This window comes from Sturnira hondurensis, unplaced genomic scaffold (assembly GCF_014824575.4).
Source record: "Sturnira hondurensis isolate 20B ecotype Veracruz unplaced genomic scaffold, ASM1482457v3 Scaffold0021490, whole genome shotgun sequence".
NCBI lineage: Eukaryota > Metazoa > Chordata > Mammalia > Chiroptera > Phyllostomidae > Sturnira > Sturnira hondurensis.
The window spans coordinates 2,652,969-2,678,485 of record NW_028094121.1 but is presented as its reverse complement, the minus strand read 5'-3'; the positions used below and the strand labels follow the sequence as shown (position 1 = coordinate 2,678,485).

General features: G+C 40.6%; 1 protein-coding gene across 14 annotated transcripts in view; it reads left to right on the top strand.

Annotated features, from left to right (window-relative positions):
- MACF1 (microtubule actin crosslinking factor 1) overlaps nt 1-25,517 on the top strand; it is a 329,873-nt gene that overhangs the window by 210,705 nt on the left and 93,651 nt on the right. For 11 of the 14 annotated variants that reach the window (XM_037032508.1, XM_037032519.1, XM_037032506.1 and 8 more), the window contains exons 36-49: nt 1,476-6,917; nt 7,456-7,605; nt 8,831-9,046; nt 9,144-9,293; nt 11,558-11,791; nt 14,033-14,182; nt 15,692-15,925; nt 16,985-17,188; nt 19,488-20,006; nt 20,772-20,948; nt 21,202-21,325; nt 22,113-22,321; nt 22,706-23,023; nt 23,682-23,848. In XM_037032508.1, the coding sequence (XP_036888403.1) occupies nt 1,476-6,917; nt 7,456-7,605; nt 8,831-9,046; nt 9,144-9,293; nt 11,558-11,791; nt 14,033-14,182; nt 15,692-15,925; nt 16,985-17,188; nt 19,488-20,006; nt 20,772-20,948; nt 21,202-21,325; nt 22,113-22,321; nt 22,706-23,023; nt 23,682-23,848 (8,294 nt within the window). The remainder of the gene's footprint in view (nt 1-1,475; nt 6,918-7,455; nt 7,606-8,830; nt 9,047-9,143; nt 9,294-11,557; nt 11,792-14,032; nt 14,183-15,691; nt 15,926-16,984; nt 17,189-19,487; nt 20,007-20,771; nt 20,949-21,201; nt 21,326-22,112; nt 22,322-22,705; nt 23,024-23,681; nt 23,849-25,517) is intronic. The other 3 variants (XM_037032518.1, XM_037032516.1, XM_037032517.1) reach the window with 1 other exon arrangement.

The following is a 25,517-nucleotide window of genomic DNA, read 5'->3' as shown; positions in this document are numbered from 1 at the left end:
AACAATATAGTCTAACAAAATTGTTTCAAATGAAGTTAAAGACAGCTAAATGCTACTAGAGCCATCTTATGGCAAAGAAACCAAACATTTTGGCCAACCCAATAATACCAAAAAAAGATAAAACCGTCTATAGAAGATGAAGATAACGTGAACAAGAAGAGCTAGAAAATTGGAGAGTAATGAAAGTGATGAAGTGTTGTAAGTGGTAAAACACTTGAATTATTTAATTTCTGAATACCATTGTTTTGTAATAGAAGACAAGGAGCTGCTTTTAGGCTTTTTTTTGCGAGGATGAATTAGGCAATATATAAGGTTTGCCGTATTCACTCACCTCAGAGCCTAACCCCTATGTAAGATGCTAATTCTACTGAACTTATCCTTCATGCTCTTCTAGATCTGACTGGGAAGGCAGTATAACAGCCCGAGATTTAGTCAGATTTTGGGTTAATCCTGGAACTCGCTATTTTCATGACCTTGAACAAGTTGCTTATCCTCTCTCCATGTCTCATTTTCTTACCTGCAAACTAAAGGTTAAACTAATTCTCTTTTTAGGATTGTTGTGAGGCTTAAATATTAGCTCTCAATAAATACATTAAGTGCCTAACAAGTAATAGTAGTTGTAATCATGGTGGTTACTACTCATGCTAGCCTGGACTAGGAAAAAAGTTACTAGTGGTTCCAGAGGCAAGGTGCCCAGTCTGTTATTTCCTTGACTTGCTACTTCATATTCTTAGAGCTAATTTAACTCAGAGCCATTGCCTTGGCAAGTGCTAACATTAACCACCAAGAGTATGGCCACCCCAATTGCTAAACAGTTGCTTGAGTGATATACACAGGGCCTTTTACTGAGATACACAGTTGTTGTCTGGCTACCCGGAAACCTAAATCTCTCTTCTAATCCTGTGGACTGGTCCTGCTGAACTGATCAGCAGGGAGGTACTACTTTAAGAGTCTTCTACATGGGTTTCAACACAGAAATGGTTATATGGGATTGAATTCTCATCTTAGGGGAATGGTATGGGTTTGAAGGACCTTTGTAGTGTGTTTGTCTTAGAAATAGCTGTTCTTGTACTCTCACTGCTTGCAGCTTTGTAGAGTTTGTCGTTCAGATATGCTAATGCTGTCTTTCTTCAAGTAATCTTTGAACTTCTGGCCACGTTAAATGTTCTGCAGTTTAGGAAAAAAAATTTAGCATTAACACTACCAGACTTCAGAATATTTCTCACTATTGGGGCTATTCCTAGGCTGGGTTTTTCTTGTGGTCAGAATTTGACATACAGGGTGGGACAAAAGTAGGTTTACATTTGTGCATATGGAAAAATAATACAATTATTAATAATAAAAAATAAACTGTGTTTCATGTACTCACAACCATAAACTTACTTTTGCCCTATCCTGTGGTATAGTTCTTTGAATAACTCCTTTCAACACTTGTGCTTCTCTGATTTAGTTTTCTTTTTCATTTTTTCTTTCAGGGTTGCAGAGCAGTTGCTGGGGTGATTGACCTTGGCACAGTGGAGATATTTCCCATCTTCAGAGCCATGCAAAAGGGCCTCATTGACCATGACACAGGCCTTGTGCTCCTGGAATCCCAGGTTATCCTGTCTGGCCTCATTGCTCCTGAGACCAGTGAAAACCTCTCTTTGGAGGAGGGCCTAGCCAGAAATCTTATCAGTCACCAGCTATACCAGCAGCTCCAGCAGCTCCAGGATACTCTGTCCTTAGTAAACAGGCTTACTGAGAGCAAAGGCCCTCTTTCTGTAGTGGAAGCAATTGAGAAGAACATTATCAGTGAGGAAGTTGGACTGAAAATCTTAGAAGCTCACCTGGCAACTGGAGGTTTCAGTGTCTTCCTTAATGAGAACTGTATTAACCTAGAGGAGGCTTTTCACCAGGGCCTCGTTTCTGAATGGCTTCACTCAGAGTTACAGTCTCACCTGAGATTATCTAAGAATTTGATAGATCCCAACACAGCTGAGAAAATCGGTTTGTTGGATCTGATGCAGAGATGTATTGTCCACCAAGAATCAGGGTTGAAATTGTTGCCTGTCAAGCAATTGGCGGGGGGAATGGTGAGCTTGAAATCAGGCCGGAAGGTTAGCATTTTCCGTGCAGTTCAGGAAGGCCTAATAGATAGGCAGGTCACTGTCAGGCTGCTGGAAGCTCAGCTCTTTGCCGGCGGCATAGTAGATCCAAGAACAGGACACAGACTTACAGTAGAAGAAGCTGTAAGACATAATTTGATTGACCAAGATATGGCCTGTGCTATTCTCATAAGGCAGCTTCAGACAGGCGGCATCATAGACACTGTCACTGGCCACAGGCTGACAATAGATGAAGCAGTGAGCAGTGATCTAGTAGCTGCTAAGATTGCCCTTGTGATTCTGGAGTCCCTTTGGTCATTCATGGGGTTCCTATGGCCTGAATCTGGAGAGATCCTGCCAATTACAGATGCCCTGGAACAAGGTATTGTGTCTACTGAGCTAGCTCATAAAATCCTTCATGGACGACAGCACATTGAAGCTCTATTTCTGCCAGCAACCACAGAGGTTTGGTCCTGGAAAAAAGCAGTAGAAAATGGTATGTTAGACAAAGATCTTGCCAATAACTTACAATCAATTTGCATACCTGATGTGATGCCCCACATGCTATTAGCAGATTCATCAGAACAGAGCAAAGTGAACATTAATCCTGGAGCATCAGATCTGTTATGCAAGAAGGGCCAAACCAAGGGCATGGCAAACCATAGGGAGAAGCTGTTGTTTCAGCTGATGACTCACAGCTATATTAATGTGCAGAATGGACAGAGGCTGCTCCTGCTGGACAATGAGCTGATAGAAGAACTAACAGCAAAAGGTGAATATCAACCAAGTTCTCTAGAATTATTTGGAATTGGACATCAGAGACTAGAAACTCCCAAGGAATTACAAGAATCAGCAAATGTAAAAATCACAGAAACTTCCTGTCACATGCTAGCCGTGAGGCCATGTGAGTTCCACTCTTCTTCTCCAGACAAGAAATTTCCCAATCAGGCAAATCACACTGAAGCAGAAGGCAAAAATACTATTGTAGCAACAGAAGATTCCTCTGTAGAGAACCCTGAAAAAGACCTGTTTGTAGTAGAACAAAACATGAGAAATCCAAATGTTGATACTTTGAAGGTCATAGGTCAAGTTAAATCAGAGTTTAAAAGGCAGTTAGTAAGTACCAAAAAGGAAGACCTAACAGAAGCGTCTACTAGAGAAAACATCAGCGGAGGATTTCTCCTTACAGTACCCCATGAGGAAGCAGCAGATGTAACCTTGGTGGTGGACAAAGATCCTTTTTCTGTTGAAACACCAAAGGAAGAATGGCGGACTCTCGGAAAGACTTCCATTATATGTCATAAAGAACAAGCAAACACACTTGAAATTGAACACATTCCAGGTGAAACTAGAAGACCTTTCATAAAACCCCAAAGCAAAAAGTCACAATTTGAAGTAAAGAAAACTCTAGATTTAGAATTGGAACTCAAGTCTGAAAATGACACAAATACTCATTCTCTGGACAAAAAGAAAATCTTAAGTGAAACATTTTTGGGTAAAGATGTCCATAAACAAAGTCCAGAAGAACAAAACATCTCGGGTGGTGGTACGATGATGTTAGAAAAGACAGATGAGGTGGATCACGGTAGTGAAACTTCCCTGTCATGCAGTCATTCTTCAGACTTGCTTGAAGAAGCCACCTTAAATATATTATCTACACAATTACTAAGTGGTGGTATCGTTCATGAACAAACAGGTCAACAGCTCTTACTGAATGAAGCAGTAGCCCGAGGCATTATGCCCAGTCACACTGCTGTGAAACTTATGGAAAAGCTGAACATGTTTCGGGGTTTCTTTGACTCTCAGACTTGTGAATCTTTGACAACTGAAGAAGTCATCAGTGAAGGTCTGATGGATGAGAAATTATTACATAATGTCCTCATAGCAGACAAAGCTATTAGCGGTGTCTTAGACCCTCGTACCCACACACTCTACTCTGTGAAGGAAGCAGTTGCAGTTGGACTTTTGGACACACAGACAGCCACCAGAATTTTAGAGAGGCAGGTGGTGACTGGTGGAATCATTGACCTGAAACGAGGCAAAAAGGTTTCAGTGACTTTGGCCTTAAATCTTGGCTTGGTGGACAGTGCTGACCAGACAGAGCTTATAAATCTGGAAAAAGCTTCTAAAGGCAGAGATGCTGAAAAAGCAGTTAGGGAGAGATTAATTAGCTTACAAATGGAAACAACTGGAATTATGGACCCTGATAGCAAGGCCCCTCTAACAGTTACACAGTCCATTGACAGAGGACTTGTAGAGAGAGGAGAGGCCATTCAGTTGTTGACTAAGCAGGTAATAGAGGGAGGTATCATTCACCATGTATCTGGCATGAGACTTTCTGTTGATAATGCCTTTAAAAATGGCATCATTGATGAAGATTTAGCCAAGCACCTCAAAAAAGTTGAGAACTTAAGCCTCCATCAGTTTTTTCACCCGGAAACCAAGGAAACTATTTCCCTCTCTGAAGCTATAAAATTAGATCTTGTTACCCCGGGTTTGAAAAGAGAAATTCAAGAAGTTCAGGCCTTGACCGGAAGCATTGTGGATCTCATTTCTGGCCAGAGATTGACCTTGGCAGAAGCCAAAAAAGAAGGGCTATTAATTAATAAAGCAGTGTTTTCTTCAGGAATGCTGCATGGGATTGTAGACCCTGAGAATTACAGAATTGTTCCCTATTCAGAATTAGTAAAGAAATGTAAGATTGATATTGAATCTGGACAGAGATATCTGGAAGTAATTCCCTTCTCAGACATTAAAGATGAAGTGAGTGACAAAGTACTTACATTGTCCCAAGCAACCCAGTTGGGAAAAGTAGACTTTGCACCTACACTGAAGGTTCTGGAAGCTCAGGCAAATACTGGAGGAATCATAGATACTGCCACAGGACAAAGACTGACATTAGCATCAGCTTTAGAACAGAAATTAGTGGATGAAAACATGGTCAGAATTATTGCATCTCATCAGGTACTAAATGGAGGGATCATTGACATATTTAATGATCAAAGAGTGACTTTAAAGGAAGCTATTGAGAAAAGATTGATCAGCCCTGAACTGGCAACTTTGATTGAAATAGATACTGTAGAGTCCAGTGCTCACAGGGCTCAGATTGAAAAGCAGGATGGAATTGAAGTATGTGAATTAAAGAAGGAATTTCTAAGAAAGGAAATGTTCATTACTTCTAATCAGACTGCTGGAATGAGTTGTGGTAAAGAAGAAAGTGAGAAATTATTTCAAATTGGAAGTCAGTCTGCACAAGAAAAGGTTAAAAGGAGAGTTTCTGATGGGGAGCAGGCAAACAAGGGCAGGGGAATTTCAGTAAAAGGGTTGGAGTGCAAGGATCGAGATGAGAGGAGAACTTCTCCAGATGCTAATGCGTCTGTCAGTATCTTAGTTCCTAGCAATTGCAAAGGCAAATCATTGGACCAAGATTCAGTGACACACTCCCACTCAGAAGTTTGTGATTTTAAACTCAAGGAGGTAGCTAGGAACAACATGGGAAAAAATAGGAATGAAGAACAGGAAAAAACAATTTCACAAATAGAAATTATTTCTCATATGAAACGGTCTGTGTCAGGTTTGGATCATAAAGAAATAAGGGAAAACCAAAGAGAAATTATTTCAGAAGCACAAGAATCAAATTGTGAAACTTCAGGTAAATTGCTGGGTAAGCAGATTATGCAGAAACCAATTAATACCAGGGAAAAAAGGAAGAGAGAGAAGGAGATAATTATAGAAGATAGTGTTAAAGCATGCAAATCAACAGTTCTTTCAGAAGAAAATTTGAACCTAGAAACTACCGTTAAAGATGACCATAGCTCTAGTGTAAAGAGTCAGTCAGTTGAAATTACCATAAATGAAAAAGGGAAAAAAGATGATAGAGAACTGAGATCCTCTATTCCATGTGAAGCTGAAGATTCTTCTTCCCCAATGATACCCAAAGGAATTTCCATAAGAAATCAAGATGCTTTAACATTTTTCAACTCTAACCAGGTCAGTGAAGGAGAAGTCAAAAATATAAGCTTCTGCTTGACTTTAAAACCAGAAGAAAATTTATCTCAAGAAATTATAAGTGGGGCCCAGAATGAACCCTTCTCTTCTATGACCCCAGGGCCTAAAGGATTGCACTACCAAGAATCTGTTGGAAAAGCCCGAGTTGCAGACACATCCCAAATTTCCAAAACAGACCAGTCTCTCCGAGGAATTACCAGACAGGAGACCAACTATTATAAAGATTCCTGTGTTACTTCTAAGACTAAGGAAACCAAAGATTTGATTTGCTCATCTAATGAATATAAAGAAAAATCATACCAAGACGTACCCTTTGACTCAACAAAAACTCTTAAATTTGAAGAAATTATAGTTTCCAGGGTAGACTCAAAAGAAGTCAAAAAGGACCTTCATCATCAGGACAGCAAAAGTGATAGTGAACTTTGTGGAATTGTTGAATCTAAAATGGTAACTCAGAAAGCAACTGGACAGAAATGTCCAGAAATGTCCAGTCCTATAGGTGCAGGTGCAGGTGCAGGGTGCTTTGAAGGTGAAGTGACTCAGGGAGTTCCCAGCGTCTCAATGCCCCTTCTTTCAGAGAAATTGTTTAAAGATGTTTCTCAAAAAGACAGTACAGGGCAACAGGATGCCACCGTTAGTCCCACTATTCTAGACACCAGCAGGGAAAAGACAGTGCCCCTCGCAAGCCCTGCAATGAAGATGGATGAGAAGACACTAGAAGAAAAGCTCAGAGAAAGCCCTGGCAGTGAACAGGCTCCCTTCCTGACTGCACCCAGGGGAGAGGGAAATGAGGCTGTAAATACAGAGCCCTCCAGAACAACTAAAGTAAGTTACCCAATGGAGTGGTGTGTTGTGTGTGTGTGTGTTTTTTAAGATGTAACTGGTTTAATGCTAACTCTTCACTGGATACTGAGTTTACATATATATGTAATTATATACATACATACATTTAAGGGCATAGCTAAACTTAGTTTACCATTATCTGTTTTTATCACAGTTGTTGGAAAATTAGGAAAAGACTCTATCTTTCTGAGATTTGCAAAGATTTTAACGTAGAAACTAACAATGGAGATAATTTGAGATACTGGGGTGATGCTACCTAAAGTTAGAATAGGTTTGGGAAATTTTGCTAAAAAGGGTGCTCACAAATTGATAATTATGAGTCTCCTCCCTCAGGAAGTTAATAAAATCACCTTTTATCTATGGATTGGAGAGGACATAAGTAAAATAACATGTGCTATTTCATCCCACTCTGAGTGTAGTAAAAATTTCAATCTATCTATCAGTAAGCTCCAGCCTGTTTTAAAAAACAGACTTAAAGGAGTATGTTAGATCTGAGTAAGTTGTCTTTTTGGCTCCACAGAATATATTTAACCGACGACTCTGTCTAGAGCATGATGAGAAGCTGGTATCCTATCTGTCTCTGTTACGAGACATTGAAATGAGGACCAAACAGATTCAACCTGTGGAGTGTAACCTGAAAGAGCTACAGGATCTGCTGTGTCAGGCCAAGGTAGGTTCCCAGAGTCCTCCTTCCTCTAGGCCCTCCAGCTTGGAGGAAATAGAGACTAGAATGGAAGAAAAACATGTCCAAAACACCACCATATAAAGGACAAAAAATAGATTGGAAAAATGTAACTGGAGATCTCTGAAGAACACCATGAAATACTGGTCTCGCAAAAACCACAGCAGAACAGACTCAAGGGAGGAGTAGTCTGTGGTGTTAATTACAGTGGGGAGACCGAGTACAATGGGGACTAAAAGGGACTAGCACCTGAAAGTCACTAGTGACTCTGATAAAAACTTTTTTAGTATAATGGTTTGGTGAGCTATAAACTAGGTTGCCATGAGAGTAAATGGGAGGTTGGAAGGTGGGAACAGTTAATGTAGATCACTCTGTCTAGAAGATTGCTGGTGCGGGCGAGGAAGGAGGTGGGGCAGCAGATAAAGGAGGTGGACTGAAGGAGGAATGTTTGGGGTAGATTTGGGGTCTGAGCAGGGAAGAAGAGGTAGAAAGGGGAACCTGAAGTTAGAGGAGACGTAGAATTAGCTTTGAGAGGGAGGAAGAGGGGCTTTCACTGCAACCGGAGGTTAAGGGTGATCCCAAGATCGGAGTCACAGTGAGGGTGGGGATTGCAGAGGTTTGCCAGTTCTTTCATATCCAGAGTGTGGCCTTGGGTTGGGTGGCCTGAGGGGGAGTGAGGGTGATGCTCAGAAGAACTACCTAGCTCTCCATGGCTTATTTCTGGCTTTCCCACTGAAGGTCAGAATATTGTAGACTAGTTGAGTGGGAAGCCTGGCTTGGGGTATTTTTATGTTCTTTGGCTCTGACTCCATGGAGTGGGAGTTGTTCTTTTGACTGACTTACTTTGCATAATGACATTCTTAGAGAGGCAGTAAATTGTAGTGGAAGAAACACTGCCCTGAGTCAGAAAACCTGAATCCAAGTCCTGGTCTGTTGCTTATTTATTATCTGGGTAACCTCAGACCAAAAAATTTTATATTTAAGTGCTGAGGCATCTCTTCTATAAATCCAGAATTATAATATCTACTCAGCCTACCTCAAGAATTAGTGATTGTGAGAATCAAATAAGCTAATGAATATATAAAAAAACATTTTAGAAACCCTGAAACTTATATAGGCATGAGGTGAGAGAAAAATGTGTTCACAGCTGATTCTTACATAACAAGATTTCTAGTGACTCGATTTTGGAAGTAACTCCACTTTATCCCCTCAGGTATTAGACAAGGAGCTAAAGGATCTGTCCACCTTGGTGAGCCAGGAATTGGAGTGTGTGCACCAGATTATCATCAGCCAGCTTCAAGAAGTCCCTGCTCAACTGTTGAAGGCTCTAGAGAAAGATGCCAAGAACCTTCAAAAGTCCCTCAACTCCGTGAGTGACGCCTGGAGTTCCAGACTGCTCCACCTCCAGGATACTGTGGAAGTGAGAAAGGTAGTTTCTTGTTTTCAGTCACAAGGCTCACAAAGTCTGGGTAGGCTTGGAGATTTTTTAATCTAATTTGCTTTTTTCCTTTTTTTTTTTCTTTTAGACTTCAGTGTTAAATCAGCATGAACAGCTAGAAAGCAAACTTCAGGATCTGAGAGCCTGGGTTGGCAGTACCAGTCTTATTCTGAAAAGCAAGGAATACCACAGTGAAACGGAGGCCGACAGCCTGAGTCGGTGTCTGCAGAACTATGAGGTAAACTGTGCGCTCCTTCTCAGGTGTGTTTCATTTGTATCGAGTTTAGTTTCCTGCTGCAGAAACCGGTGTCTGTGCTCATCTTTCCTAGAAAGTCTGATTTTCCATTTCAGAGGTAATAAAGTCTGCTATGTTTAGTTTTTTAGGTTATCAGACTCCTGGAGCTTTACAGATTATGATTATTTTTTTTCAGCTATTTTCTGAGAGAGTCTACAGAATGGACTATTATTATTATCAAATGGCCTCTCTATTACTGAGTATCTAATACCTGTCCCTTTCTGTTTTGCTCAAGATCTAATCCTTTGTACACACATCAGTGTCAGGAGAATTTTGGGACTGTGGTCTAGATCATGGCTTGGAAAACTTTTTCTGTAAAAGACCAGATAGTGAATATTTTAGGTCTTATAGGTCACACACAAATGGCCCATTTCTGTGACAACCACTCAGCTCTGCTTTTGAAACATGAAAGCAGCCATAGGTGGTACATAAATGATTTGGATATGTTACAATAAAACTGGATTTACAAAATCTGACAGGCAGTTTTGGCCAGGGACTATAGATTATCAATCCCTGATCTAGAGAGAGGCTTTTCTTCTTGTTAGCCCCAAGTTAACTGATAATATTTAAGTCAGTGAGAGAAAAATACAGCCTCTGAGATACATATGAGCCAGAGGGTTTTCCCCCCAACATTGGCCCTTTTTGGGGGGGTTATACTTAAGATACTATTAGATATTACACAGGTTTGTGTGCTGTCTGCTGCAGATACCTCTCTCCTTAAACTCTTAAAAAGTCAGAGCAGAACCAAAGATGTCTTCTCCTTTTGTTCTACCCTCTCCTTTTCCCCAGTCTTAAGCAGACATTAAGATCTGTCCATGGTCAGGCTCCTTGTATACAACTTTATTACTCTTTATCTTGCAAGAATTGACCTGCCTTCTTCTTTCATACCCTTTTATCCAAGATATGACTAGGGAAATGAATAGCAGAATGTTCACTGATAGGGTATGATAAAGAAGCAAGGGTGAACAAATTGGTTGTTACTGAATAGTTATGGGATTGTGAAGTACAGCATAGAAAATACAGTCAGTAATATTCTAAGAACTATGTGTGGTTTCAGATGGCTACTGAGTTTATCGAGATGATCACTTAGTAAATTATAAAAGTCTCAGCACTGGGGTGTATGCCTGAAACTAATATATTATTGTATGTCAAGTATAATTAAAAAATTAAAATATGATTTAAATATGAAAGAAAGAAAGAAAGAAAGAAAGAAAGAAAGAAAGAAAGAAAGAAAGAAAGAAAGAAAGAAAGAAAAAGGTGAGAAAAATCTCTCTGATATTGTATAAGATATAAAAACACATAGCATCTCCTGCAGTGCTTTCTCCCCCATTATAAGTTATATGAATTCTTTTCTGGGAAGAGAGCCACAGTCTAAGCCTTTTTGCCAGTGATAGTTTCCCAGATTCCTGTGTTCACAGATGAAGGAAGCGTGGTCTAATGATAAATACCCATAAACCCCCCCAGCCTGCTTTGTGTTGCTGACTGCTCTCAATATCCATACTAATAGAGATGTAGATTTATTAATTGTTTTTATTGCCTCCAGTATTACAGCTGATGGTCACTAAATTTTTGTGGAACAATTACATGCTTTTAATTATCTGAAAACAGATTATTGCAGTGTTCAGACACTTTTTACTGATTTATGAGAGCAATGTAACTATATATAAGAAAGCCTAATTTTTTACAGTTATAAAATGTATAAGCAACATTGTTTACTGTAAAAATCAAATTTAAATTGAATAAGTTAACAAATAAATTGAATATTTTCTCATTCTCACCTACCACTAACTCACTGTTGGACAAACAAATACATTTTGAACCTAAGAAAATACAATTAAGCAGATATATCTCAGACCAGAAATTCATGTTATATTTTCCAAACCTTAAAAAATGTTTTTATAGATATCTGACATTAGCTCTAGTATAATCCTGTTAACATAAGTAAAAGCTTGCTGCATTTGGAAATCAAGATGCAGTAAAGGAAACCTAATTATAATTTATGAGTGTGGAGAGACCAGACAGGAGAGAGACTTCTAGTGGTGATTTGACTGTAGAAAGTATCAGTGTCGATTATAAAAATACAGGAAATTAACCTCTCATTGATTATGTTGATTCTTTCATTAGAACCAACAGCCTCTGCTTCAATAGAGAATTAGAAGTTTCATTTCTTTCTGTTTTTCTCTTTTTTTTGCCTTTCCCTACTTTAGGATTTGCAACAGCTCATGGCTGAAAGGAAATCTCAGCTGGATGCTCTAGCTTTTGATACTCAGTTCTTTGTCTCCGAGCATGCTCAGGACCTGTCCCCTCGGCAGAACCAGCAGATGCTGAGGCGTCTCCGTGAACTGCAGAGGTCTTTCCAGGACCTTGTGGAGCAGACTGCAGCTCAGATGAACGCCTTGCAGGGTCGTCTTCAGCAAACAGAGCAGGCAGCCCTGATCAAGGTCAGACTGAACCAGCATCTGGGCTCAGTTTGTCTTTCGGGATGTCGTGTGTTCGGGTTTTCTGGCTAGAATATATCTACCATGATTCCAGGAACCTGTGGTTACCAATTTTGAAATTTCATTCAAGCCAGCTTGGTTCTGGTCCAGGAGGCAGCTGTTCTCTTTTTCTTGCCTTGTTTTTGGTTTTGTGTATGTGTGTGTATGAGAGAGAGGAAGAGAGAGAATATATGTTGTTTACACGTGTATGCATGTACAAATATTCTCTTTTTAATAAGACTCCTCCCTCACTGTGCCTCGTTGTCTCTGCCTTTCCAATGAAAGTCATATCCCCAGCCCTTTTTTATCCCTTAGCATTCTTTTTAATTTAGATACTCTGAGCTCTTGAGCAGAATGGTTTTGAAATCAGTTTTATTCTAGGGCTTTTCAGATGACTAATACTAAAATTCCTTGACAACTTTCCAACAGCTGACAAGGAAATTTTTATCAGAATCATATTAATTTTTAGCACCTCTTAAATCATTATTATTGTCTAGTACCTTTCTTCACACTATAGTGCCCACTGCATATGCAGTCATGGGAAACCATGTGTTGAAACAGGAATAGTAACATTTTGGGGGGAAAATAACTAACTATCCTATTACCTTCCATCGCAACCCTCTTCTTGCAAAACTCAACATAACTGCATTAATGGTAACATAACCTTAGAATACCAAGAATGATGCTTAGGCCATTTCTGCTCTTTTAATAATAAATGGGAATTCAATGAGAAGATATTAGAATTGCCATTATCACCAGCAACTCCATCTCAGGGTCTCCTTCATTAAATATTATGCAAAGTAGGATTGAGCTTTTGAGTCAGGTTTTAAGGAAATTAGGTTAGTCAATTCCATATGTCTTTTATTACTGCTTAGTTGTTTCAGCTACATTGAAAATGAAATAAAATACTAATGAAATACTTTAAGTTACTTTCCAAATCTGAAAATTTGCATGTCCTCACTTAGGAATTTCTGTAGCATGGTGTAGCTAGCTGTAGCCTATGGACAGTTAACGAAATAGCATTGGTCTGTACCACCTTAAGACACAGCCCAGATCCAGGGTAGGCCCCTGAACTGCAGCAGGTGATACAACTGCATGTGAACATTCTCTCTGAGCACATAATTAATTTCACAATGTTTATTAACATTGTTATTGTCAGAAATGTTCTGCTTCTCTATTTATTTTCCCTGAATGCATGTATACGTCTGTGTGTTAACTTGTTTGCTTTGCTTTTTTCAGATTCAGTCTGCACCCATCCTAACCCATGAAGATCCTGTTTTACAGCTGAAGAGCTCTTAGGAGTTCTCTTCCAGAGCCCTTCTATTTGTCCTAAAGAGGGGGAGAGGGCCAGTTTGGGCACCTGTTTGTAAGTGCAGGTGACTAAAACACCATCAGAAGGTAGAACCTGATGGAAAATGATTTTAGAAGGATGGTCAGGAGAACACATCATGCTCAATCAGGTGCTTCAGTGTCAGGCAACTGAGAAGAGATCTGGAGCAAGGATCAGGCACAGAAACATATTCCCTCCCTCCCCTTGGGCCTGGCTTTTCTCTTTGATATCTATCGATACAGACAGCTGAAGGTCTGAGCCAGTTGCTAATCTTGGGCAGTTTCCTTCTTCTCAAAATAGACAAGCCTCTCATGCCTGGCAAATATAATCATTCCATTTTATCGGGCATCTGCATTTGGGAGGCGTTTGATTTATGAAGTCAACTAAATTATTAAGAAACTCAGTTAGTTTATGAATTGTTCAGTTTCTTGATTTTTCACCTCCTAGACCAATCCTTCCAATTTTTTATATTTTGGCTAATCTGTTGTACCTCCTCTGGTTCTGGTAGAGGAATTGATTAGAACCAATAATTTATTATCATCACCATTGTCATTATGGATTTCAAGCATCTGGCTCTCTGTTCCCCATTTCTAAGGCTAACATCAGTCTGGCAAAGGGGCTCCCAAACCAAAACCTGGGAGCATTCTCATTTGAAATTAACCCTGATTGTAATCCAGACCGTACACCCAATCCAACAGATTGTCCAGATAAGGGGAGCCTTCTAAATATGATTTCTGTGCTTTTTCCTGTTCTAGTCTCCCACCAACTTTTCCATCCTTGAGTTATAACCTTGTTTTATATTTTAGGAAGTTATCTTTTTTTCATAAAATGAGAATTAGTAATAGTCTTTCGGCCCTTTTGCATTTCGATTTTAGACCCTGCAGAAACAACAAAATACTTGTCACCAGAAACTGGAGGATCTTTGTAGCTGGGTAGGACAGGCAGAAAGAGCATTGGTGAGCCACCAAGGTAGAGCCACCCAGCAGGATCTTTCTGCTTTGCAGAAGCGCCAGAGTGACTTGAAGGTCAGTATGAGTTCATTTATTTTTTTTGCATTCCTTCAACAAATATCTATAAAGGCTTGCTTGTGCCAGGTGCAGTACTTAGTGTTAGCCATCTAATGGTAAATATCCTTGCTCACATGATGCTGACAGTCTATTGAAAGAGAATATTATTTTTTAAAAAAAAGAAGGACATGATGGTTATGATTACAGAAATTTAGCATTTACCTTACGCATGTCTAATAAATTGCCTTAGTTTGCTTTGCAGTTTTAGGTGTTTCCTGTCATCTTATCCATGACTTCAGTGGTGGATGATATTATAGTTTCTGTTGGAGATAAAAGACCCATTTAAGAGCAGTTAGAAGATTTGTTTGAGTAGGAACTCTGGCTTCTTTTCGCAGGTCTGACACCAGGAAATATATGACCTCATGCTGCATTTTTCTACTTTCCTATGTAGAAATAGAAGTTGAAGAAATTGTAGAAGTTGAAGGAATCATAGAAATAAAAGGATTGAATCCTCCCCCAAAGAAAGAGAATATTAAAGAGAATATTTGAACATTTGTACAAATAATTATTAACTATTATATCTATAAAGGATAAATTACATGAGAACATGCAACACAGCCAATAGACCCAATCTGGTCTAGGATGTCAGAAGAGATTACTTTGAAGAAGTGTCACTTAAACTGAGAAATGAAAGATATGCTGGGGTTAAAGCATGAAGGGGCAAAAGGAAGAGGAGAATATGGGGCAGAGGCCTATGTATCTGTCTTGAAGTGGGAATGGGATCCAGCTCCACATATTCTAGAACTGAAAGAAAGCTAGTTCAGCAGGACTGAACAGAAGAGAAAAGGAAGATTAATGTTGATGAGGCTGGAGACTAGGCAATACCATATTATGCTGGTTCTTAATAGCCTATAGTGAGGATTAAGGAGAATATAAAGGCCTTGACTCAGCTAGAATCCTGTTGTCAACTCTTCTTTTTGAAAAATTTATTTATTTTTAGAGAGAGGGGAAGGGAGGGAGAAGGAGAGGGAGAGAAACATCAGTGTGTGGTTTCCTGTTGCACGTGTCCCCTGGGGACCCGGCCCACAACCCAGGCATGTGCCCTGACTGGGAATCAAACCCAAGACCCTTTGGTTCACAGGTCCATGCTGAATCCACTGAGCCACACCAGCCAGGCTCAACTCTTCTTTATAGAAGAATGATCTCTTTCAGGATAACTCATTACAAAATAAAAATCCCTGCTATTCATCATGTTTATGGGGCCTCCTTTTTTGTCTTCACTAAATATTTGCTCAGAAACTTCGATTTAAATTTTGCTTAGAAAATTAAATATTAGGCAATTTCTTAATTAAAAATATTTTGAAATATATTATTTGCATTGGTTTAGATCTAAACCTTAAGCGAATTATAGTCAGGGACATACGTCTGTTGCAGGTATGACATACCAGCCATTCTACCTTCATACTGTTAGAGGTCTGAGGCATGCTAAAGCTAAAGGCTCTGCCATCCCTATTTTCATGTGTTAAGGATTTACAGGCCGACATTCAGAATCATGCCACCTCATTTGCCAGTGTTGTCAAAGATGTTGAAGGGTTCCTGGAAGAGAACCAGACCAAGCTGAGCACCGATGAGTTGACAGCTCTTCGGGAAAAACTCCGTCAGGCTAAGGAGCAATATGAGGCTCTCCAGGAACGGACACGGGTGGCCCAGAAGGAGCTGGAGGAAGTAGTGACCTCAGCCTTACAGCAGGAGACTGAAAAGGTAACCAGACTGCTATGGTACTTGGTGTTTTTCAAAAAAGGAAATTTTGGTACCTACACAAATGAAGGGTCATGAGGCGAAGCTGCCTTACACAGAGCATAGAATCCTGAAAAGGGGCTGCCATTTCAGGAGCAGGTTGGTGAGCTAGTGTTTTCTTTTTACAAGAAACATCCTAAAGAACTTTAAGTCAGGAACAGTTAGTAGGAAGTTCATAATGCAAAAAAATCCAGCTGTCTGTGTACTCAGTATTCTGACTAACTGAGAATGTTTAAAAGAATTTAGTGAGGAAGGGTATACCCTCGGGAGGAAGATGCAAACGGCATATTTCTTACGTGAGTCTAGACTGGTAATCCAAGAGGGCTGGAGGAAATAACCACCCCCAAGCTGTCACTATAGTTTCAGCGGGAATCATGACACAGGGACGAACCTGTGAGAATGTCTTCTGCACCCCACTCTGCACGGGCAGATTGAATCAGAATACTTTGTCTGTGGACTCTAATGCTAACAGGGAGACAGAGAAATAAGTTACCTGAAGATGAATTCTGAACTACATGTATGTATCACTTGGCATAATCTTTTTAGTTAATTAAAATACTTGACAAGTCAGAAAAGAGTTTCCGAACTCAATGCTCTGTTTGGCAGAGAAAGGCATGGGAGAAATCTCTATTTACCTTAGGGAGGAGCAGCCAGGTAATTGAGTATGACTGTGTTACTGTGTTATCTCTGACCCTAGCAAGCATTGTGTCGCTTCTGCATACCTAGAAACAATGCCATGGTGCTGTGGCATCTGGCTCTTAATAAAATAAAGCCCTTTAAATTCTAGGATTTGCTCCCCTCCCCACTTTAAAACAGTAAGATATGGACAAAATTTAGAGGTTATTTTAAATAATTATGTTTTCTACATATTTAGATGCTCATTCTTTTTTGTGTGTGTTCAAAGACTGATTATACCCAGTCTTAGAGCTTTTCTTTTTCTTTAGCATAAAAATTTCCTTCTTGATTTAACCTGTAATGGCTGAGCATCTAAGACCTTCTCATTGAATGTCTTCTGGCTTTCAGAGTAAAGCAGCAAAGGAACTGGCAGAGAACAGGAATAAGATCGATGCTCTCTTGGATTGGGTGGCTTCGGTGGGATCACCTCATGGACAGATGAAGCAGCTGTCAGGAGTGAGCCTGGAGAAAGGAGCCTTGGATACCCCTGATGGTCACATGGGAGTGAACCAGGCCTCAGAGAAACTGGACAAGCAATGTGAGAAGATGAAGGTGAGGATGTTAGCTTGTCCTCACCATGCTGTGGCCTCTCTTCCGCCCTGGCCAAGTCACCATAACCTCCTTGCTCCTAAATCCAGTGAGCACTTCTCAGTTCCTCTTCTTTGATGTCTTTGAGCAGTGTCAAAATGCTCCCTCCCTTACTTTACATAGCACTGCTCTGCCCATGATAATCTGTATTCTTTTCCCTGAGACACCATTTCAAATACTGATCTGCTTTTAGGTAGTACCATAGGCCTCCTCTCTCATCTTTCCAAATATATTTTTGGGGGATAGTTTCATCTGCTCATGACACTTCAGTTATCATTTGCACTGAACAGTTACATATATATATATATATATATTTGTCTCTGACCCAAATATCTCCCCTGAGCTTCAAGCCATTATACAAATCTGTCTTTCTTTTGGCAACTTGGAATCAAGCACCTCAAACTGAAAAATAAAATCCCTGTTAACTGTAATACCCTTCCCCCAATTAAACATGTTCTCTTTCCTATGTTCCCACTTAATTGTTTGAATTAGACTTCATCCTAGATTCCTTTCCCGGCCTCACTTTTTTATATAGAATCAGTCCTCAAATCCCATTCACAGTCAGCCAGACATCTTCATCTCTGCTGAGATGTTACTGCACTTCAGACCACTATCAGGCCTTGCTTGTCTTATTATAGTAGCTTCTACTGGTCTCCTTGCCATTTGGCTTTTATCCCCTCATCCACCCCAACACTAGGTCATCTTTCTAAAATGCTATATCCTTTTAATGGTTCCTTCTTGCACTCATAAAACCATTTCTTACTTAACTACTTATCTCTACTTGTTTATTCATTAATTTAGCAAATATTGAGCACCTGCTATATGACAGGCATTGGAGATAAACCAGTGAACTAACCAAATAAACTGTCTCCTGGGACATTAACTGTCATGCCCAGGCACATTATATTGCATGTTTAGAAGATGATTATATATTCAGGGCACTTAAAAAATATAAGAATCATATATTTTAGTAATGGTACCTTCCTAGCAAAGAAAATTCAGTTTAACTGGAGTGCTTCTGTTGAACAGCTTGTGTGGGCCATTGCTTTATTGTGTATTAATAAAGGATTTCTGCCTCAGGATTTATGCCCATTATGTGCTTGGAAGATTCACTGTAGTGTGTCTCCCAAAGCCCTGGCACTCTTGTAACAGCACAGAGCAGAGATGGTTCTGCTGTCGTGGGAACCTTCCTGACACCTCTTGCTGGCAACAGTCAACCTGAAGGAAACTGCCTAGGAAGGAAACTGCATTACTTATGGGTGGGTGGGTTGGAGGATGAAAAGGGAACATCGGGTGGTACACAGACTGGCTGTGGTACCAGGTACTTTCTGCTATCTATTTGAGCAGTGTGTATTTGTGGCTCCAGCTTTGCTGAGAGAATGTGGAAGCTGAGGCTATTAGATAACTATTGATGCAGGTTGAAACTGGATGATATTCTGAAGAAAAGCAGGCTATAGTCCTTGTCTGGGTCGTTGCGTAAACGATATAGATACTTGGGAATGCTGACCGAAATCCTACTTACTTTTGTTAGACTCAGGAAGAACATCATTAAAAGAACCACTACTGCCATTCCTTCTTTCACTTACATTCCATCACAGTAGGAAAAAGGTCCGCATGGAGATGGCCTATACAAATTGCCTATATTGTCCAGAAACACAGTTTACTCTCGCTAATATATAAATTATTTACTTAATGAATTAGTTTCTTAGCTCTTTCCTGTTAGGGACAGTCTTCGTAGATAATTGACTGACATAACCGACAGCTAAGTACTTGCCGTTTTTTTATTGTCCCATATATGGCTCACATAGCTTTTTCTCTCCTTCCATTAATGTGGGTAATCATTAGCTGGCTATGTGTACCTTCTCTTGACTTCGGGTGGTTTAGTGAAGAGAGTCATGTCAACAGTTTATCCCTTAACTATGTGATCTTAGTCTTTTTGGTAATCACTTAACCACATCTTTAATATGGATATCGCATTGTCTTCCTACATTACAGATTGGGCCACACATCAGATGAGCTAATACATGTAAAATATCTTTGAAAACTGTAAGATTCTATGTGTGTCAGTTCAGCTGGAATTAGCATGTTGCATAATTTTTAAGAGAGAGAGAGATTGGTGATTTCTGATTAGCTGTAAAAGTAGCCTACAGAGGTCTCTCTCTATCTCCAGCTGTAAACATAAGCAAAATATTGTAGTGTCCCTAATGATTTGTTTGGTTTTTTTTTGTTATTGTTGGTTTTTGTTTTGTTTTTTTTTGGCTAGGCTCGTCACCAAGAATTGCTATCTCAGCAACAAAATTTCATCCTGGCCACCCAGTCAGCCCAGGCCTTCCTGGACCAGCATGGCCACAATCTCACACCTGAGGAACAACAGATGCTGCAGGAAAAGCTAGGAGAGCTAAAGGGACAGTATGCTTCTTCCCTGGCCCAGTCAGAGGCAGAGCTGAAGCAGGTGCAGACACTACGGGATGAGCTGCAGAAGTTTCTGCAGGATCACAGAGAGTTTGAAAACTGGCTGGAACGGTCTGAGAGAGAGCTGGAGCACATGCATAAGGGAGGCAGCAGCCCTGAAGCCCTTCCCTCCCTTCTTAAGCGTCAGGGGAGCTTCTCGGAGGATGTCATTTCCCACAAAGGAGACTTGAGATTTGTGACGATCTCAGGACAGAAAGTGTTGGACACTGAAAACAGCTTTGAGGAAGGCAGAGAACCATCAGCAACTGGAACTTTAGTGAAAGACAAGCTAAAGGATGCGACAGAGAGATACACTGCTCTCCATTCAAAGGTATGTATGGAAGAGGCTCTTGGCAGCCCTCACAACTACAGGTAGTTTCTGAGGCTTAGAAACCTCAGGACACAATGAGTGAGCTAATTTGTATATATACTGACCATAGACAGAATGTCTCTGTGACCTATGCAAAACTGTAGAAGGTGGAGGCCTGTGGCTAATGCCTGACCCTTGCAATATCAGGGGCATATCTCACTCACTCCAGTGGTGAAGGTGGAGGCACTTGCCCTTTGTATCCTGAGCAGCAGACATGGGCTCCTGAGAGACATAGCACAGGGGAAACTTAAACCAAGCACGCAGTCTGCATTCCTGGACAGGGCATCCAGGGTAAATCCTTGTCTTTCTTCCTATCAGAGAACTCCGTTTAGCTCCTGAGGTATAGAATCTAGTCCGTTCTTCTCACCTGACTTACGGTTTGTGTCAGTAACTCTAACCCCCAAAGAGGAACCCCTTTGTACCTCTCAATCCCATTTCTGCCTGCAAGCTATTTTGTATATTTCTGTGGTGGCCTGCCATACAACTCACAAAATCTTTCCTAGTGTGTAATAAAGTTGAGGTGAATAGTATGGATCAAGCAACGAGGAACCCACTCATAAAATGTAGTGGCTACCCATCCTTCAGTGGAGGTCCCAGCACTACCCCCAACTGTAGTTACAGTGAGTTCCCTAACAAAGCTGGGCGTCTCTTTGCACTGTGCCTAGGAAGCTGCTGCCTTTGACCTGGCCTTGCTTAAGCTTGCTTTCTGTCCTTTCTTTGGCACAGTGTACACGATTGGGCTCTCACCTGAACATGCTACTAGGTCATTATCAACAGTTCCAGAGTGGCGCTGACAGCCTACAGGCCTGGATGAAGGCTTGTGAGACCAATGTGGAGAAGCTCCTCTCAGATACTGTTGCCTCTGACCCTGGGGTCCTGCAACAGCAGCTTGCAAGAACAAAGGTAAGCCAGGACACAGGCTGTTGTACTGCATGGCTCCAGCACCCAAATTAAAGCAAATATTGGTGTTTAAGTTAAAGGCAGTGTTTGGGATGCCACAGACAAGATCTAATTCCTGACAATTTATTCTCATATCTGTGGCTGTAGATAAGCTGAGAATTATTCTATAAAGCAGCATAGTAGTTCTAGATTCCTAGAACCAGCTTTGATTACTCATTCAAATATTTTTCTTTTGTCCTTTTTCATGGACAAGCAGCAGTTGCAGGGGGAACTGGCTGAGCACCAAGTACCTGTAGAAAAGCTCCAAAAAGTAGCTTGTGAACTCATGGAAATTGAAGGGGAGCCAGCCCCAGACCGAAAGCAAATTCAAGAAACTACAGGTATGATGCGGCTCTAGGAACAGTGCTGTCTTTTCTGTGATAGATCCCATTGTGCTGTACTAGCATCTGGTGCTAGCTGAGATAGAAACATGAATAGCTCATCCTGTCATGAACTTTATTCTTGTATCATTGAAGGACCTTTGCAGTCTGGCTCCAACCCCTTTTGTCCTGGCATTCTGCCTTCTAACCATACTGTACTTCTTTCCTTTCCCAAGTAAACTAGTCATTTCTTTCTTGCTTTACCACTGAAGTTTTTCCTGTTATTAGGTGATAACATTAATTGAGTGCTTACCATGCATGGTGAAATTTTGTTCCTGCTTCAAGATGTAGTCAAGAGGTTACTTCCTTTACAAAGGAAGTCCTGACCACCACCACTGCCTACCCCCACAAAAGAAATAAAGGATAAAAAATAATTGCTCTTCTTTCAGGCTTCTCTAGGACTCTTTATACCAATATAGCAATTAGGAGTTTATTTTTTGGTTAGATGTGATGTGCCTTCCTCTGCCTATACTCTCTTTTAGAATCTTTGGTTTGTAGAAGGCAGGGACTTTATTGTAATTATCTTTAATCCTCAGTATCTACCATAATTTCTGGTACTTAGTAGGTGCTAAATAAATAATGCTTATGGAATTTGGCTCAAATACTAATGCCCTTTAAGCTTATTCCTTCTATTTGTCTTAATGTCTGTTATTATAATAAATGTGCAGTTGAAATACATTTTTTTAAAAAGGAAAACACAAAAAAGTCTCTACTCTCTCTCTCTCTTTTTATGGCTTTGATTTTTCAGATTCCATACTTAGCCATTTCCAAAGCCTCTCCTGTAGCCTGGCTGAGCGCTCTGCTCTGCTGCAGAAGGCAATTGCCCAGTCTCAGAGTGTTCAGGAAAGCCTGGACAGCTTGTTGCAGTCCATCAGGGAAGTTGAAAAAAATCTGGAAGAAGAGCAAGTGGCATCCTTATCATCAGAAGTTATCCAAGAAGCCCTGGCCACTAACATGGTGAGACCTCTACCCCAAGAGTTTGCATAGGTGTATTTGCCATCTTTCGTAATTATATCACTTTGAAAAAGTATCAGGAGAAGAATTCATTCTCATGACTCTTCCGATGATGAGGCCTAGACATGGTGACCAACCCATGTGAAGATATTGCTACTCAATTTCTAAACCATAGTTAAACTTGAAGAACAGTGGCAATACCAAAGGCATTTGGTGGAATGGCTTAGAGATCTAGGGGGATGAGACAGGGGATTCTGAAGGCTCAGTTGTAACCCTCTACCCCTCTTTGAGGAGGTGAGCATGTAGTTATTAGGAGTTTATTAGTTTGTGGCTCAGGTATCCTGGAATAAGTGAGCCAGGAGCTAACAGACATGCTCTTGATGACAGAAATTGAAGCAGGACATTGCTCGGCAGAAGAGCAGCTTGGAGGCCACCCGTGAAATGGTGACACGATTCATGGAGACAGCAGACAGCACCACAGCAGCAGTGCTGCAGGGCAAACTGGCAGAGGTGAACCAGCGCTTCCAAAAGCTCTGTCTACAGCAGCAAGAGAAGGAGAGCTCCTTGAAGAAGCTCCTGCCCCAGACAGAGATGTTTGAACAGCTCTCTGATAAGCTGCAGCAGTTCATGGAAAACAAAAATCGGATGCTAGCCTCTGGAAATCAGCCAGATCAAGATATTGCACATTTCTTCCAGCAGATCCAGGTGAGGATATACCTGCCAAATTGACAGAACAAAGGGGAAAGAAGGGCAAGGAGGGGACCGACATTTACTGAGCACAGCAGATGCTAGTCAGTGTACTGGAAAGTTTACTGGCATTATCACCACAACCATCCGGCAAGCTAGATATTGTTTGTCCCTTTTTTAAAAACAGCCTAGATGTATTTTTCACTCATCTTACATGTTCACCCCAGCTCAGCAGGATGCTTAGATCATTATGGTAACTCAGGGATTCAGGTTGATGGGAACTTCATCCTGACATAAGTCTTGACGATTATTGCTTAAGTGGGAAGAAAGAATATCCTACACATTTACCTTTTGTTAGTCAAATCAAGGTTTACTTGACCACACCTGACTGTGGCGATACATAATTCTGCTATGTAATTAGAAGGCAAAGAGCTAGAAATATTTGGTGAAGAGTATTACCTACCGAGGACATATATATATGTCCAGGAGTGTGATTGCTGGGGCACAGCAATTTCATACACTTAATTTAACCAAGGAGTAGCAGGACCATTCTGTTTCACTGGTCCATCTATTCATGTACCATAGCAGACCGTTAGGCTGCTTAGGTTCTTTTCTTTTAGTGTGTATTTATTTATAAGGATCAGAGGATTTAATGCATTTTCTGTTTTCTTGGCAGGAACTCAGTTTGGAAATGGAAGACCAACAGGAGAACCTTGATACTCTTGAGCATCTGGTCACTGAACTGAGTTCCTGTGGCTTTGCTCTAGACCTGTCTCAGCACCAGGACCGGATACAGAACCTCAAAAAGGACTTCACAGAGCTACAGAAGATAGTTAAGGAAAGGTGAGTTCTTAAACGTGTTGGTCAGTGTCAGGGTGCTAGTTTTTTCATGCCACTGAGTAAAATGATTATCTCACCATTCATCACTAGAATCTGAAGGTGGCATCAAGATACCTTGGCAGGTGTGGCTCAGTTGGTTAGAGTGTGATACCGTAACAGAAAGGTTGCAGGTTCACCTGACTGGTGTAGCTCAGTGGATTGAGCATAGGCCTATGAACCAAAGGGGCAGGGGTTCGATTCCCAGTCAGAGCACATACCTGGGTTGCAGGCCAGGAGGAGGCACAGGAGAGGCAACCACTATTGATGTTCTCTTCCTCTCTCATTCCCTTCCCTTCCCTTCCCTCTAAAAATAAATAAATAATATCTTTTAAAAATTTCTTTTAAAAAAGAAAGGTTGTGGGTTTTTTCAATCCCTGGTCCAGGCACATGTGATCCATGGCCTGGCTGCGTACAGAGGCACCCAATTGATGCTTCTCTCTTACATCATATTTCTCTCTCTCTTCTTTCTCCTTCCCTCTCTCTCTAAAAGCAATGAAAAAGATGTTCTCAGGTGAGGATTTAAAAAATAAGTAAGTAAAAATAAAGGTGGCATTAAGAATTTTGTCTGCTATGGAGTCACAGGAGATTTGGAAAGTGCCTCTTTTAACCAACATACCCAATCAACTTGATGCTTAGTGGTTTTTCTATTTCTAAATAATGGATTTTTTTCTCAGTAATGGGCCTCAGTTCTCTCTCTGTACCATCAAAAGCCCATTTTTTTTCTCTCTCTGTTACCATCCAGGTCACCTGGATGAAACAAAACAAATTTGGGTCAGTAAGATTGTGACAGGATTTGAAATAAAGAGACAAATTGGAGACTTACTAGATATAATTAAGGATTCTATTGGCATTCACCCTGCTTGTTTTGACCACATTTAAGTTGCTGTGGTTGTTAGTTTGTGTGTTTGTGTCAGGCAAACCTGAATTATATGACAAAGGTGGCTGGTTTCAGGTTATCAGCTCACTGTTGAAAAGCCATGATTCCTCCATTAGAAAGGCTCATGTGGATTTAAGAGCTTGTTAAAATTTCTTCTCTTGGGTTAGCCATAAATATAATCTTGATTTAGCAGAGGATGGCCTTAATGACTAGAGGAAAGTAGTTGCTCAAACTGATGCAGGTAATTTAGGGGAGGGGAGAAGAGGGAGACAAAGACCAAGAAGGCTTTGTTTGTCTTCTCCTACATTAAGACCTTTTAGCTCAGGCTTGAATTTGGAGTAGATGTGGCTGGCCATTTCCAAAAGTGAACTCCAAATTGATTCCACCCTTCTCCTTGATTTATTTTATTCATGACTGTACTTATCCTAACTCCTAAGAGCCTCTATTTTAGCATCTTACTAAAGAACTAGGCTACAATAGAGTTAAATACCTAAAAAGAAGGAGAGCTGCACTTAAGATCCAAAGCCTGCATTCTTTCCATTGTATCATACAACCTAAATAGCAGGCTCCCTTTAGTTTTCCTCACTTTCACTTTAGCTTGGAGTAAGATTGAAGACTCCTTTCCCCAGAAATGTCCAAACAAGGGCAAGGGATTTCTCAGTTTGATGCTCTCCTGCATTATATGTGCTTGTTTAGCCAAAGATGTTGTGGAAAAGATGATGGAAAGGAAAGACCCTGTTAGGAAACTGATGCCTA